Here is a 15,933-nt window from a genome sequence, read left to right as displayed (position 1 = left end):
CCAGCCCAATCTTTCTCAGTTTTAAATTCTAATACAATAAAAACCATAGATACAATTCCCATAAACTGAAGTTCTTTTGGGTCTTCAGTGATTTTTAAGAGTATGAAGATGTCCGACTTCTGACTTCTTCAGTTTGGATACTGTTGCTTTAAAACAGTGATTTTCGGGCTGGGGATGTGGCTCAAGCGGTAGCGCGCTCGCCTGGCATGCGTGCGGCCCAGGTTTGATCCTCAGCACCACATTACCAACAAAGATGTTGTGTCCGCCAAGAACTAGAAAATAAATATTAAAAATTCTCTCTCTCTCTCTCTCTCTCTCTCTCTCTCTCTCCTCAAAAAAATAAAAAATAAAAAAAAATAAAACAGTGATTTTCAACCAACATGATTTTACTGCCCAGGGAGCATCTGACATACCTAGAGACATCTGTGGCTGTCACAACTGGGGAGATACTACTGGTGAACTGAGTAAAAACCAGTGATGCTGCTAAACATCCTATAATGCACTAGACAGCCTACTTGAACAAAGATCTATCCAGCCCCAAATATCAATACTGTAGAAGTTGAAAAACCCTGTTTTAGAAGAATATCTATGACATGAAAGAAATAATAAATTTAACAAGTTGTAAAAGTCAAGATGCCTAATTCCAATTTCATTTTTAAAATATGTATATATGCATATTAAAAAAGGCTAAAATATGTCCCAAATGTTAACAATGGTCATCCCAAGTAGGCAGAATTACTTCTTTTTTTTTCTTTAAATCAAATTTCCTGTTATTATCACATTTTAAAAAATTATGAATGGATAGAAGATCCTGTCTTCTAAGTGTCATATTCTGATGATTTGTAAGATTCAATAGTACATTTACAAAACTAAAGAATTAGTAACATGTCAAGGAACAAAAGCTTCTCCAATAGAACTACGAGGACACTAAAAACAGGTTCTTAAGGCCTCAACAACAGTAAGGGCACACAGGAAAATTATTAAGATAGGGATGGGGGGGTTGGGAATGTGGCTCAAGCGGTAGCGCGCTCTCCTGGCATGCGTGCGGCCCGGGTTCGATCCTCAGCACCACATACCCACAAGGATGTTGTGTCCACCGAGAACTAAAAAATAAATATTTAAAAAAAAAAAAAAAGATAGGGATGGGGGGCTGGGATTGTGGCTCAGTGGCAGAGTGCTTGCCTAGCAAGTGTGAGGCACTGGGTTCAATTCTCAGCACCACATATAAATAAATAAAATAAAGGTCCATCAACAACTAAAAAAATTAGTATATATAGATATACATATGTGTGTGTGTATGTGTGTGTGCGTTAAAAAATAATTTTTAAAAATAGGGATGGGGCTGAGGGTGTAGCTCAATGATACAACACTTGCCTGGCGTGTGCAAGGCCCCCAGGTTTAAATCTTCAACACCGTACACACACATACACATACACACACACAAAAAAAAAACACAGTAAGTTCATTGTAAAGTATTCTTGGATCACAGGTTTTCTTCATCTCTAGTCTTACTTTTTCTGACACAGGAAACTAACCTAGACAATCTGCTTTACTAATTATATTACAGATATTCATCATTCATTCTGTGAAGTTTCTGAATTTTTTGTTTTTATATATAAGAACATTTCCTGTGCTGGATGTGGTACTGCACACCTGTAATCCCAGCAACTTGGGAGGCTGAGGCAGGAGGATCACAAGTTTGTGGCCAGCCTAGGCAAGACCCTGTCTCAAAATAAAAATGAAGTGGAAATGGGTGCTGGGGTTGTGGCTCAGTAGTAGAGCACTCGCCTAGCACGTGCAAGGCGCTGGGTTCGATCCTCAGAACCATCTAATAATAAATAAATAAAATAAAGTTGTGTCCAATTACAACTAAAATATTTAAAAATTAAAAAATGGAATGGTCGGGGTAAAAGGGGGAGTTCATAATCCACTTGAATCAAACCGTGTAATATGATGTATTAAGAACTATGTAATGTTATGAACGACCAATAAAAAATAAATAAATAAATAAATAAATAAAAATGGAATGGAGGGCTGGGGCTGGGGCTCAGCGGTAGCACACTTGCCTGGCATGTGTGAGGCACTGGGTTCGATTCTCAGCACCACATATAAATAAATAAATAAAGGTCTATAAACAAGTTTAAAAACATTAAAAAAGAAAAAAAAAGGAATGGAGATGTAGCTCAGTGGTAGAGTGCCCTCAAAGGTTCAATCCTCAGTAACTGCCTGCCTAGACTTTTGCAAAATTCATTTTATAAACAAAATTAACAATTATTATTAACATAATAATAAAAAGTTTTTTCCCCTCTTCTTGGGCAATTATAAAAAGATTGAATCAATACAGGCCCTAATGTTTTCACAGTCCCCTAGGAAAACACACTACACCAACACACCCACCAGCAGGTATAAACAGAGATGTCAACGAGACTCAGTCAAGGGTTGCTTGAAGGTACCTGCCAAATATCAAAATTTCATTTGTTTCTTGCCAGTATGTCTAAAGCAAAGCACATGCTTCAGCCATCTATGGCAGCAAGTAATAAAGTATATGCACTAAGCCAAAAAATTTAGTCATCTATTAAAAAAAAAAAAACTTCAGAGGTTCTAATTAGTAGCAAGCACTAAATACTTAAGTAGTAAAGCCAAGTGATATGATTGGAATTTAGATACAAGACTTGAATGCAAATTCAGAATGAGAGAAGTTGTGTAACAAGATTTTGACAGGCATTTGGATTTGTAAAGAATCCCTCCTCCTAAGTAACTTTCTTGGAAGGAAAAAAAGATTTTGCAAAGTAAGAAACAGAGTTAAGCAGGCTAAGAGAGAAAACTGGAGGCTTGGCCAGAGTGACAATCTGCCTCCACCCTAGAAAATATTTATTCATCTGTAAAATAATGGGACACCACAAATGTAATCAAAACAACTATGTTTAGGGACAACAAACTGACAGTAGAATGTACAAGCAAAGTAAACCACTTAAGGAGTTTAATACTTAACTTGAGCAAATCCTTTATTTGCAGAATCTCAAACCAGCCTATAATCCCAGCAGCTCTGGAGGCTGAGGCAAGAGGATCACAAGTTCCAGGACTGCCTCAGCAACTTAGCAAGGCCCTGTCTCAAAATAAAAAAAAAATTTAAAGAGGGCTATGTGGCTCAATGGTAAAGTGCCCCTGAGTTCAATTCCCAGCACTGCCAAAAATAAAAATATAAATAAATAAATAAATGCAGAACATCATGACTTTTTCTATTTAGGGAAGTCAAAAGACCTCAATTTTAATCCTGATAGTACTACATATTAGTTATAAACTATTGGACAAATCATTTTATTTCTCTGCGCCTTTGTTTTCTTATACAAATTAAAAAATCCTTACACAAAATGCTTGGGACCAGAAGTGCTCTGGATTTTAGATTTTTTTTTCCTGGATTCTGGAATATTTGCATACATTGAGATATCTTAGGGATGAAATCCAAGTCTAAACAAATCATTTATGTTTCATATACATAAGATATGTAGCCTAAGGTAATAGTAGACAATATTTTTAGTATACCTACAATCTTTTTTTCCTCCTCCCTGAACTGGGGATTAAATCTAGGGTACTTTTCCATTGAAATACATCCCCAGTAGTATACCTGCATTTTTTTTTTTCCTGGTACTGGGGCTTGAACCCAGGAGTGCTCTACCACTTAGCTACACCCCTAATCCTTCATACTTTTTTATTTTGAGACAGGGTCTCACTAAATTATCATGATTGGCCTCAAACTGCATCAGCCTTCTGAGTTGCTGGGATTACAAGAGTTCACCACTACATCCAGCATGCATCTGCATTCTGACTGTGGCTTGTCATATTAAGTCACGTGTCTAATTTCCTTCCTGAAGTTTGCTCTCAAAAAGTTTTGGATTTTGGAGCATTTCAGACTTCAGGTTTTTGGTTTAGGGATACTTAATTTGTATGCAAAAGTACGGACTTCAGTTACCTGATCATTCATCCTTTCCAGCAATGAAATTCTGTGATTCTACAGAGATAGAATATCAGAAGCATAAGTTCACAGGTGAGAATGGTAAAATCAGAACTCTAACCATATCTCTTTAAATATATTTAATCATCACATTTCACAACATGAAAAACAGTCTATTATCAACTGGCTTGAAAAGTACAATTCTTGAAAACCCTTTTCAGGGATAATCTATTTGTTTGAGGGCTTTTATTCCAAATGGTCCCTATTGTTGGACAGATACTCCATAAAATTAAGACTGTAGTATGATTTTAATATCTACTTTTGATTAAAAACTCCTCAGGGGAAAAAAACCTATTCAGTGGAGTCATTCCTCAAAATCAACACAGGTAAGAGCAGCAACTCACAGGAATATTGAAAAGAGAGAGAGAGAAGGAAAAGTATCACAAGTGAACAGTAGAACAAGAAATATAAGAGGAGGTATATAGAAAGGAACAGGAAACTTAATACCCTCTGAACCTAGTAATAATAAGGTAAAGAGAGGACAAATAGTTAAGCAATGACTGCCTGTCAAGCTCTGTGTGGCACCTTAAATGTGGTAACTGAAAGACCTGCAGTGTGGAGAACGGCTTGGAGGATTATCCACCAGAAGCATTCATTGGTGAATGCAGAGAGATAAAAAAGACTAGGGCTTTGGTTTTACTTGAATACCAGACAACTCAGATAATTAATAAGTACGTGGCCATATAATTTGTCACCCAAACTTTTTAAAAATGAAAAGAGAGAAATCTCCTCCTTAAAAAATAAGAAGAATTTTATTTATAACAATTATACCAGGGCAATGGAGAACTTAGGACAATCCCAAGTAATCAGGATATATGGTAAACTTAATTATAAAGGACCCCAGCACAAGGTAATCACCTTTATAACGTAATCTTACCTCCACCTTATCATTGGGCAGGAGCCCAAGCAGAAGCAGAAGGAAAGGGGGGAATCCACAAGTAAAAAATGACTATTCTCAAGTCATTCCCTAAATCCCTGTATAAGAAAATTGATGTGAAGACCAGAGTGAGTCCAACACCAGAACATACAGAGCAATGTTTCTTACCCACCTAATCAGTGAATGACCCTACAAATGAAATGCTTTTTCACAGAAATAGAACAGTTGCTCTTGACAGAAGTAAATTTAGCAAGAACACTATGCTTCAAGTTCATTAAGAATTAAACAGGCTTATCATTTGGTTTAGGAGTAACACCCTTTATGATGCTTTACCTGTGGAAAAGTACTTCCAAATGACTTATCATTACTCTCTAAGCAAATAAGCCCACGTTACACATTTATACCTTTTTTAAAAGGCACTTTATTCTGGGCTAGGGATATAGCTCCATTGGTAGAGAGCTTGCCTGCATGCACAAGGCCCTGGGTTCAATCCCCAGCACCACACAAAAAATAAATAAGTGCTGGAGATGTAATAAAAAAAAAAAAGGCACTTTATTCTAAAGCACATAATTCATCTAAGCCTTTGGCACAAGCTAGCTTCTTCTCATCCTTATAATCATATTAAAAAAGACTGTTGGCTAAAATTCAGCCAAATGTACTCAATCACATACTTTCTGCAGATGTCAGTCTCCAATTATTGTGATTTTCGAGGCTGAGGCAGGAATATCCCAAGTTCAAGGCCAGTCTGGGCAACTTAGTGAGAATCTGTCTCAAAATAAAACTTTTTAAAAAGCTAGGTCATAGCATGGTAGTGCAGGCCTATAATCCCAGTGACCAGGAGGTTGAAATAGAAGGATCAAAATTTCAAGCCTGGTCAATATAGCAAGACCCTGTCTCAAAATAAAATAAAGCAGGGGATATAGCTCAGAGGTAGAGCATTTTGGTTCAATCTCCAGTTTAAAAAAAAAAAAATTTAAGCTGGGAATATATATAGCTCAGTGATAAAGTACTTGCCTACAGTGCCTGGAACCTTGGGTTCCATTCTCAGTACCAAAGGGAAAAAAGAAAAATTGACATGTGCACCAGCAATGGAAGTGCTCTTATAAAGATGCTCTTAGCGGGGTGCTGTGGCATACACCTGTAATCCCAGAGATGAGGCTAAGGCAGAGCAGGCTCAGCAATTTAGCAAGACTCTCAGCAACCTAGTGAGACTCTACCTCAAAATAAAATATAAAAAGGGTTGGGGATGTAGCCCAGTGGTAAAGTGCCCCTGGGTTCAACTCCCAGTACCAAAATTATTAATATACCAAGCATGCATGCTCTTTGTCTTACTCAATGTGTGAGAAAATAAATATACTCACTTCTTAATTTGGAATTCAGAAAGTAGTATCCATATGTGCATCAAGTTTTACTGGTCAATAAAGTTTCCCTTATCTAAATGATTCCAACTGAATTTACAACCAAATCTATCAATAATCAGTGAATGAGGCAAGGGGTATAGATCAGTGACAGAGCAGATACTTAGCATAGGAGAGGCCCTGGGTTCAATCCCCAGCACCAAAAATATAATATTAACCATCATCATCATCACCATCAGTGAATGAGCACACATGAGTACCTGGGCTGATACCTCCATTCAATGTAATATTCAGGATATATTACTGAGGGCAACTGTTCTCCTTAGGAAGTCTTAGCAACCAAAAATACACTAGTGAAAACCAAATGCATAACAATCCTTTGAACAATACTGAACACAAAGACAACTTTTTGATGTTAAGAATAATGTCTAGGGCTGGAGCTGTAGCTCAGATGTAGAGTGTATACCTAGCATGTGTGAAGCATTGGGTTTGATCCTCAGCACCACATAAAAATAAGAAAATAAAAGTACTGTGTCCATATACAACAAAAAATACTTTAAAAAAAAGGAATAATGTCTAACAAGACTGATGGTCATCTTACTAGGTTATTTTAAAATAAAAGTGACAGACCCTGATATAATTCTGAATTTAGCAATCTTTGTGAAGAACAAATGGAACAAATAATGTATATCCATGATTATTCATATTACTTTACCCTTACAACATGATTCCTTTGACTTATTATAGCAAAGAACCCCAAGGCCATCTCTTTGGACCCTCTTTCTTTCCCACCAAATTCCATAAAAAAAGAGTATTTTTCCTTTATAAAGTATTGAAAACCAAAGAAATCAAATACCGATTAAAGTACCATGAGGCAGAGGGGGAAAAAATTAAAAAGAGTCAAGCATTATTACAATGAGAACTAAACACTCCTAAAAGAAAGTCATCTTGAGAACAAAATTTCTATTATTGTTGTTGTTATTTAGTATTAGGTATTGAACCCAGGGGCGCTCTACCATTGAACTACATACCCATACTTTCTTTTCTTTTTTTCTTTATTTTTGAGACAGAGTCTTGCTAAATTGTGGAAGCTGGCCTCAAACTTGCAGTCCTCCTGCCTCAGCCTCCAAAATTGCTGGGATTACAGGCATGTGTCATCATGTCTGCTTTGAGAGCATAATTTAATCTGATTCATCATCTTCATTCTTTCCAAAGCTCCAATCTCACAAACTCAAGTTATTTGCTGAACTAAGAGATCAAAGAATAAAATGTAACACCTTCACAGAAGGGGGTTATCAGTAAATAGAAAAGTCCAGAAAAAAACTCAAGAATCAATTGCCCTGGGGCTGGGGTTGTAGCTCAGTGGTAGAGCGCTTGCCTAGCATGTGTGAGGCCCTGGGTTCAATCTCCAGCATCACATAAAACTATATTTAAACAAAATAAAGATATTGCGTCCATCTATAACTAAAAATCTTTAAAACAAAAAAATGAATCAATTGCCCAATCACTTTGTCAAAATGTGTATGCTATGACAGATTTTCAAAAGCAGAAATCTGCCACATCATTGGCCATATTTTTCCTGATAACTCTGGACCAAATAATTCATTTTAATTTTTTTTTTTAAAGAGAGAGTGAGAGAGAGAGGGGGACAGAGAGAGAGAGAATTTTAACATTTATTTATTTTTTCCTTAGTTCTCGGCGGACACAACATCTTTGTTGGTATGTAGTGCTGAGGATCGAACCCCGGCCGCACGCATGCCAGGCGAGCGCGCTACCGCTTGAGCCACATCCCCAGCCCAATTCATTTTAATTAAACATATGAAACAGTTTTGATAGTTAGACTTTATTTAATTGATTAAACCCCAAAATTTTTACTTATAGACAATGTGCTTTTTTTTTTCTTTCTGATATTGGGACTGAAACAAGGGGCACTTAACCACTGAGCTGCATCCATATTAGGGCCAATTTAGTGAGGTCCTAAGCAACTTAGTGAGATTATCTCAAAATAAAACACAAAAAGGGTTGGGGATGTGGCTCAGTGCTAAAGCACCTCTAGGTTAAATCCCCAGTACCAAAAATAAAACTAAGAAATAAATAAACTAATTCATCTACCCACCCTCCCAAAATAAAATAAACAGATTCCATAAAAAAAATTAATAGATCAAATTAAATCATTGCTATTACTTGATCCTTCAAAATACTCTTTGATGACTTTATGGTGAAACATATATACAACAGTTCTCCTCATGGAGATCTCAATTTGTCACATTGTACTATGTGCCATGTGCAATAAATTTTAGATACCGACATCAATTTCCTAAAAACTTTTTGTGAGGTTCCACTGAAAAAACAATAACAGATGCAGTAGCACACAGAGTAATAGCACTGGCTAGGTCCTTGGGTTATTTCATTCTCTACTCACTACAACACTGAGAGGAATTGTCCTTATTACATGGATACAAAGAAGATAAGAGACTTGTCAAAGGTAACCCAGTTACCAAGCAAGTAGTTGAGCTGGTATTCATCCCTGCAGTCTGACTCCAAGTCTTATACTTTTAATCTCTACATAATTATGAATACCTATTATGATCAATAGTCAGAGGCCCATGTGAGACAGATAGAGGCTTAATAGTTATCTCCATTATAAACATTATGACCAAGCAACTAAATGTCTCTCCCCATTCACAATTCCTACTTAATTAACACTTTGAAACAGCATAGTTGCTAAAACAGCACAGTTGCTACTGAAAAGCTTCTGAAGGTACTTTTCCTACATTTAGTCATAGGCACAAAAAGGGATCATAATCTCTCACTGTAATTCAAAACTTCATACTTATGGGCTATTAATTTCCTAGCTCTACAGGTTCCAATGCCTTAAGCTTCAATAAAGGGGAAATATTATTATAACAACTCTCATCACCAAAGAGCAGAATCTTTATTTTTGTTTGCTTCTAAGATGCACGTTTGCACAAACCCTTTAAAAAATGTAGGAAGGCAATTTATATTCCAAATCATGTACACACAGAACTGCTTTCTGACTGGCCTTCCAATCAAATCCCCCCCAAAATGTTCATCTTCTCCTCAGAGAAAACAGCAAACCCTAAGCTGGGTGCAGTGATGCATCCCAGCTTCTCAGAAGGCTGAGGCAGAGGCAGAAAGATCTAATGTTCAAGGCCAGCCCTGGCAATTTAGCAAGATCCTGTCTCAAAATAAAAAATAAAAAGGAAGCTAAGGATGTAACTTAGTGGTAGTGCACCCCTGGATTCAATTCTCAGTACTGCAAAAAAAGGAAAATATATAAAGGACCCCATTATAGGGAAAAGGAAAAGCATAAGAGGAGGCAGCGAAGGCAATTTAAAGTACATACTAGGAGCTAAGGATGTGGTTCCATGATAGAGCATGTGCTTAGCATGCTCAAGGCCCTGGGTTCAATCTCCAGCACAATAATAATTAAAGTACATTCTAAATGCAACCAAAGACCTAAAATGTAAAACAAGTTATCCCCAAAATATGTAAAGTATCCCAACCTCCTTAATGTTGTTAAGATCTCTTGTAAGAAGCACTTCAACAAACAATGTTGTTCTCTCATCCTTTAAAGGACTAATATTCATATAGTCTAAGAAAAGACAATAATCATCAAGCATAAACTGGACTTATAAAAAGTAACATTTATTTATTACAAGTAGCTTATTAAACACTTTCACATATAACATTCATTGACCATTTACTACCATCCTGTCAGGTAGTTAGGGCAATCTGTTACAACCATTTTATGGATGAGAAATGAAGTGGTTTGCCTAAATTCATATAATCTGTGACTAGAGTAGCTTCCAACTCAAATCAAATAACATCAAATCCCAGGTGCTTTCCACACCACATTGTACCTCTTTATTTCTCATCTAAAAGTCACAAAACTATCCTGGTTACCCAGTTTGCACAGGTCGTCTATTATCAATCCTCTAAGAACAAGTGCCAACTATGAATGACACCATATGTTATCAATCCTCTAAGAACAAGTGCCAACTATGAATGACACCATATATGTTATGCTTATGTTATAAGCACAAAAGGGAAAGAAAATCTCAGCTTTTGCTCTGAAAGGCCTGGCACTTTGTGCTGAACTCAACCCATACTCTGCCTAACATAGCTCTAACAGCAGCCCTTCAGGTAGGCCTTGGTATTCCCACTGTATACCTCAGGAAATGGGCTCAGAGATGCTTAGTAACAACTAAAAAATGACATTTTAAATGACAACAATGATTTTAATGACATGTCCACTATATTACACTGCCTTAACATGGTATCACAGTGACACCCTTTTCTGCCCAACAACAAAGAAAAACACTTTTTATATTGAAATATTTTAATGTTTTCAAGTGTCAAATAACCATTCTCCTACTTGTCACTGCCATAATCTTATTTCCTAATAAAGCACTTTTCTGGGTCCTGATTTTCTCTGGTTTACTCTTAAACACTGCAGGCCTGATAAAACCCTTAATTAATAGCATTTTATATGGTCACAAGAATCATACAAATATTATTTTTGCCCTGGGTCTAAGTTAATTCTATCAAATACTATGTGTCAGTTACAAAAAGAAAAAAGAAAAAAATGTGAGCTACCCAATTAATAAATGAAAACACTGAACAAACTATGAACAATCTATCATTTTAATTGCCTCCCTCAATGGGCTTTAACTAATCCAGGCAAGACACAGAACAACAAAATGCACAAAAGAAATCTTAAAACCTCCCAGAATCTGGTATCCCACCAATCTACTGTGAATTAGTAAGTGACAATGATAGATAAGAAAAAATACATAAACATGGCTAGTGAAATAGTTTTAAACTTGGGAAGATTATTGAAGGACTTTCCAAGAAAAAAAAATTAATTGGCTTTAACCAAGTTAAGGTTTATTACAACTCCCAAAGGGGGATTCCTTATCTGAAGCAAATAGGAGGAACTTTCTAACAAGCTGTACTCATAATGGAAGGCAAATGGCTTAAAAGGCTTTAAACAAAACTATGTTCTTTGGAGCCAAACTTGAGGGGGTCAGTGGAAAAACCTGCTGGAAGGACTAAGAACTAGGGCAGAAGTAGATAAAAAGGAAACAGGAAGAACTGAGAGGAGAGTGGGGGAGGGAGGAGCAATGGGCAAAGGAGTCTGGAACCCAGGAAGCACTGATGAAAACCGGTAGTTCAAACCAAAAAAAGTAAGGAAATGAATTCCTAGAACAAGAGCCTGCCCGGTGCAAAGGACCCCTCTCTTCTACAGGCTAAAATTAAGCTAAAGGAAGTTAACTAGCCAAGACTAGAAAAAAATTGGGGTTCACATAAGACAGAAAACGATCCTACATAAGGATAAGAGGAGTGAGGCTACAGATATAGCGTGCATGCGCCAGGTTCTCTCAGGGTTTGATGGCCAGCAATACGTCCTCTCCTCCCTCCCGTTCCCTCTGGCCGCCCCCCCTGCACACACAGAGAGAATGGGAGGTAATAACTGGTGGAATATGGAGAACTTCTTTCTGGGGAGGAGTGGGACTGGGGATTGAATCCAAGGGCGCTTAACCACCGAACCACATCCTCAGCCCTTCTTTTATAAATAGATAGGATCTTGTAAATTGCTAAGGCTGGCTTTGAACTTGTGATCCTCCTGCCTCAACCTCCTGTGTCGCTGGGATTACAGGCAGCCACAGTGCGAGAGTACTGGAGAGAACTTTTCAGTGCTCTTTAAAATGTATCAATTTTAAATGGGTAAATTCTGTTATGTAAATTATCTCTCAATAAACGTATTTTTTTAAATGTGTTAAACTGGGCAATGTATGAGTAGTTATGATTTAATTAACATGATTAGTTCAGTTGACTGTGAAAGAGTACCCTGATACTCCCCTCAGGTCAGCAGAAAAGTTGACTTGTGTCTGGGAACACCTCTGTTGGAATCCATTGGTCTGAGAAGACATGAGTATTATGAATAAGAAGAAACAACTGGGGGAAAACTGGACGTTCCTTCTTTTAATAAAGAGATTTTCTCTCCGTTTGTGTCTTGAAATTAGGTAAAAATTTATACGGGAGGTGTAGGGGAAGGAAGCTTTTGTTTGGGGGTGGGGGGGTCTGTTTGAAGCATAATATCAGGTTTCTTCCGCTGATGTTCTAGGGCCAAAGTCTACAGAGTCAAAGAGAAAACGATCTGGGGTGGAAAAGTCAGGCCAGTTCTGGAGAAATTCCAGGTTTACCGTGCAATGATCACATCACAGAAGTCTTATCTCTGTACCCCCAAACTGGACCCTACCCCCCAAGTCAATTCCGACTGTAACTTACTAAGACAGATGCTAAGCCATGATCCCAGAAGTTTCTGGCGAGCTGCCTACTGACGCAAATTAGAAAGCCATCGAGGATCGACCTGGGTGCAGCTAAGCGCCACGTCCAGCTTTGGGCTCCCCCTTCATCCTTCCCAATGTAGGAAAAGGGACGGAAGAGGACAGGCGGCGAGCAGGAACGCCCGGCCGCCCTCCTCCTCTCAGCCGGGTTTTGGGGAGCCGCCCCCTCCCCTGCGTAAGCTCATCCCCACCCGCCTCGCCTCGGGCCACGACCCCCAGGAGGAAGGGGCGGTGGCGGCGAGCGCCCCCATCGGCGGCTGGCGCACCTCGCCAGGGGCAGCGGTCGCCACCGCCAGCCCGGCCGGGGCCTCCCCGGGAGCAATAGGCTATCGATTCAGTTGCCTGTCGCTAGGAGCCCCGGGAGAGCGAGGCCTACACAGTCCGGCCGGAGCCCCGGTCTCGATTTCGCCACTTTCCCCACACCGGAGGGGGAACTTGGGGGCAATCAGGCCCAGCTGGGCAGGGGGGAGGAGAAGCACAGACCACCTGCAAGGGCAACCTCGGGGGGAAAAGGGATGCTGGCGTCTGGCTCCCGCCAACTAGCCTCCCGGGGGTCGCTCAGCGACCCCCTGCCTAGTGAGTTGCGCATTCAAGTTCAGACTGGGGTCCCTCAGCCTCCAGAGCCCTCGTCACTCTCGAAACCATAATAAAAACAAGTCGCGGAAGAGGCAACCACGGCACCACAGGAGATGGAGCTGGGCCCTAAGAGCACCGGGGGGGGGGGGGGGGGGCGGCGGCTAACAGGAACCCGCCAGTCACCTCCCCTTGGCCGACCCCACCAAGCCCCAGGTCGAAGCCCCTGAACCCTGGGCGTAAGGCCCTGTAACCGCCTGGCCCTCGGTCCCTTCTCCATGACACCAGCGACGGAGGCTTGAACACCCCCTTGCCTCCGGCGCACCTCGGCCTCCTCCCCCTCCAAATCCCCCAAAATGCCCCCCGCACCATTTAAAGTACGCGGAGGAAGAGTTTGCCATCAAACTTTGTCAAGCGGTAACCTCGCACCCCTCCGCGACCCACACTCCCGCGGCAGTCGTCAGGGGAGATCACTTTGCACTTGGGATAAAGCGAATTAAGGACCTGTCAACCATTTTAGGTCTTTTATATATATATATATATATATATAGAAGACATCCTCTCCTTCCCCTTCCTCCCTCCCTCCCTCCCTCCCCCTGCAATGGTTTTAATTTGACACCAAATCTTCCCACCGCGGGAGAGGGGCTGGAGGGGAGGGGGTGGGGACGGAGGGCAGGAGGAGGGTGGCAAGGGAGAGCGAAAGGGGAGGCTGGAAGGGGGCCGGGAGGCGCGGGGAGGGGAAGGGGGTTGATTTACCTGAGACCAGCCACTGGCCTCCATTGTTGGAGAATTCAATGGCATTGACACAGCCGAAGTGGCCGAGGAGGTCCTTCTTGTAGAGGTTTCTGCAGCCCCGCAGGCGTCTCCTCTGAAAGTCCTGAGTGAGCAGGGGGTCCCCATGCAAGCCCCGCTGGGACAAGAAGCCCACCACTGACCTCATGCTGCCCCCCAGGCCAGCTCTCCTCTTCATGCTGGAACCGCCGCCGCCGCCGCTCGCGCCGCCGCCCCTCCCTCGGCCTCACGCGCGGCCGCCGCTCCCCCCACCCGGCCCTCCCCCCGCGCTGCGATCCGGATGGTTCTTTAACCAGCCATGGCAGACAGAGAGAGGTGTGCAGACACTCGGTGGCGTTCGCGGCTTCCTGACGGTCCCCTCCCTCCCCTTCCCCCCTAGGCTCCTCCCTCCGCTTCTCCGCCTCCCTCAGCAGCTGATCTTCAGCTGCGGTCGCGCTTCCGCGATGCGCGGCCCTTCCGCCGGCCGCCGAGGCCGGGAGAACGCGGGCGCCGCTGCCCCTCCCCCACCGCGGGCGGCTGCCGGAAGAACGCGGGCTGCTGCCTGGAGACCGCGGGCGGCGGCTGCGCCTTGCTCGCCTCAGCTCCTTCGCGCGCCGGGACTCGGGCGGCGCTGGGCGGCGGCCTCCTGCACTCGGTGAAGTTGAATGAGCGTAACAATCAAAGTGGCCGCCGCCGCCGCTCTTCAGCAGCCCGAAGGCTCAGTGCCTAGACGAGTTCGGGGGAGAATGAGGCCCGAGGTGGGAGGAGAACGGCGGGCCGAGGATCCGGTCCTCCTCGCTCGATTCGCCTCCTCCTGGGATTGCGGTAGCCGGGTCCAGGAGAAGAGGACGGAGAGTTGAGACTGACCATTTGGAGGAAGGTTGTCCGGGGATCCTGTTAGTGCACCTGCCCCCTCTCCCCCGACCCCAAGACCTTTTTAACACCACCTCATCCCTCAAGTTCGGCTCTCTCATTCTCCCTCCAGTAAAAAAGGCTAAACTGTTGGGTCTGATAGGAAATCGAGTGGTGTGTGAGGAAAAGAGGGAGAAAGGGATTGGTGAGACGGGTCTGGGGATGCAGCTCGGGAGGAGAGCCCTTGCCCTGCAAGCGCGGAACCCCGGGATTCAATCCCCAGCATTGGGGCGGGGGTAATTGCCAAAATCAGGTTGAGAAAGTCCTGTGAAGTAGAAAGTACTTCTGTCCATTAGTTCCAGATACATTTGTAAGACAAGAAGCCGTGTTGGAACATAGCGATATTCGTTCTTTAATTGGGAGCGGTAAGCTCATCATAAAAATGTTGAGCTCTGAGGTTGTACAGCTGTTAACCAGCAGCTGCAGACCAGGCAAAAGTGCCTGTCCTTCAACAGGATGGGAGTCAAGGGGTTGACCCCAGTGAGGAAGCTGGGTAAGTGCTGTGGAACTCTTCCAGATAGTTAAAAGTCCCTTTTTCATTAGAGTACTTTTCCTAGAAGTGATCCTCCCATCATTAAATAGCGGTAAGCTACTGAAGTCAGTTTTGCCCTTCAACTTCTCAGGACCTCTGGACTAGAGATGGCACAGGAGCAGTTGAGTATAATCACCATGGAAAAATGGACTGAAGAAAAACTTAAGGAAAAAGAAAAAGATGGGCTGAACATGGAAGAAGTTCACCTGTCAAGCAAAATTATCTGCTTCTATTTTTTTGCACAATGATAAATAAGATTACCCATACTAATAACAAATACATAAATGTTGAATTTGAAAGTCCCTATTGTAACAAACACTGCTAAACTTAATATAAATTCACCAAATTCCAGAAATTAGAGTTTAAATGGGCTATTGTACCCCTAAATAGTAAAATTCATACTGCTTTCTTTAAAAAGGTTTATTCTTAGGATATTGTAATAATAGTGTCTAATCATTATAGTTGTCAGGTAGAGACCAGCTTGACCAAAGATTTATAGCCTCAAACATCTTTCCTTCATAGTA

The 15,933-nt window shown here is 41.6% G+C and overlaps 1 protein-coding gene across 3 annotated transcripts in view; it reads right to left on the bottom strand.

The window, feature by feature from the left end:
- The window catches only part of Dcaf5 (DDB1 and CUL4 associated factor 5), a 100,174-nt gene extending 85,945 nt beyond the window's left edge, over window positions 1-14,229 (bottom strand). The window contains exon 1 of one of the 3 annotated variants that reach the window (XM_026385100.2): window positions 13,951-14,229. In XM_026385100.2, coding sequence (XP_026240885.1) covers window positions 13,951-14,164 — 214 coding nt within the window. In that variant the 5' untranslated portion in view covers window positions 14,165-14,229. The remainder of the gene's footprint in view (window positions 1-13,950) is intronic. The other 2 variants (XM_026385101.2, XM_026385102.2) reach the window with 2 other exon arrangements.
- Between the last annotated feature and the right edge of the window lie 1,704 nt (window positions 14,230-15,933).

Source organism: Urocitellus parryii, chromosome 6 (assembly GCF_045843805.1).
Source record: "Urocitellus parryii isolate mUroPar1 chromosome 6, mUroPar1.hap1, whole genome shotgun sequence".
In the NCBI taxonomy this organism is placed as follows: domain Eukaryota; kingdom Metazoa; phylum Chordata; class Mammalia; order Rodentia; family Sciuridae; genus Urocitellus; species Urocitellus parryii.
This window is presented reverse-complemented; position numbering and strand designations above follow the sequence as displayed.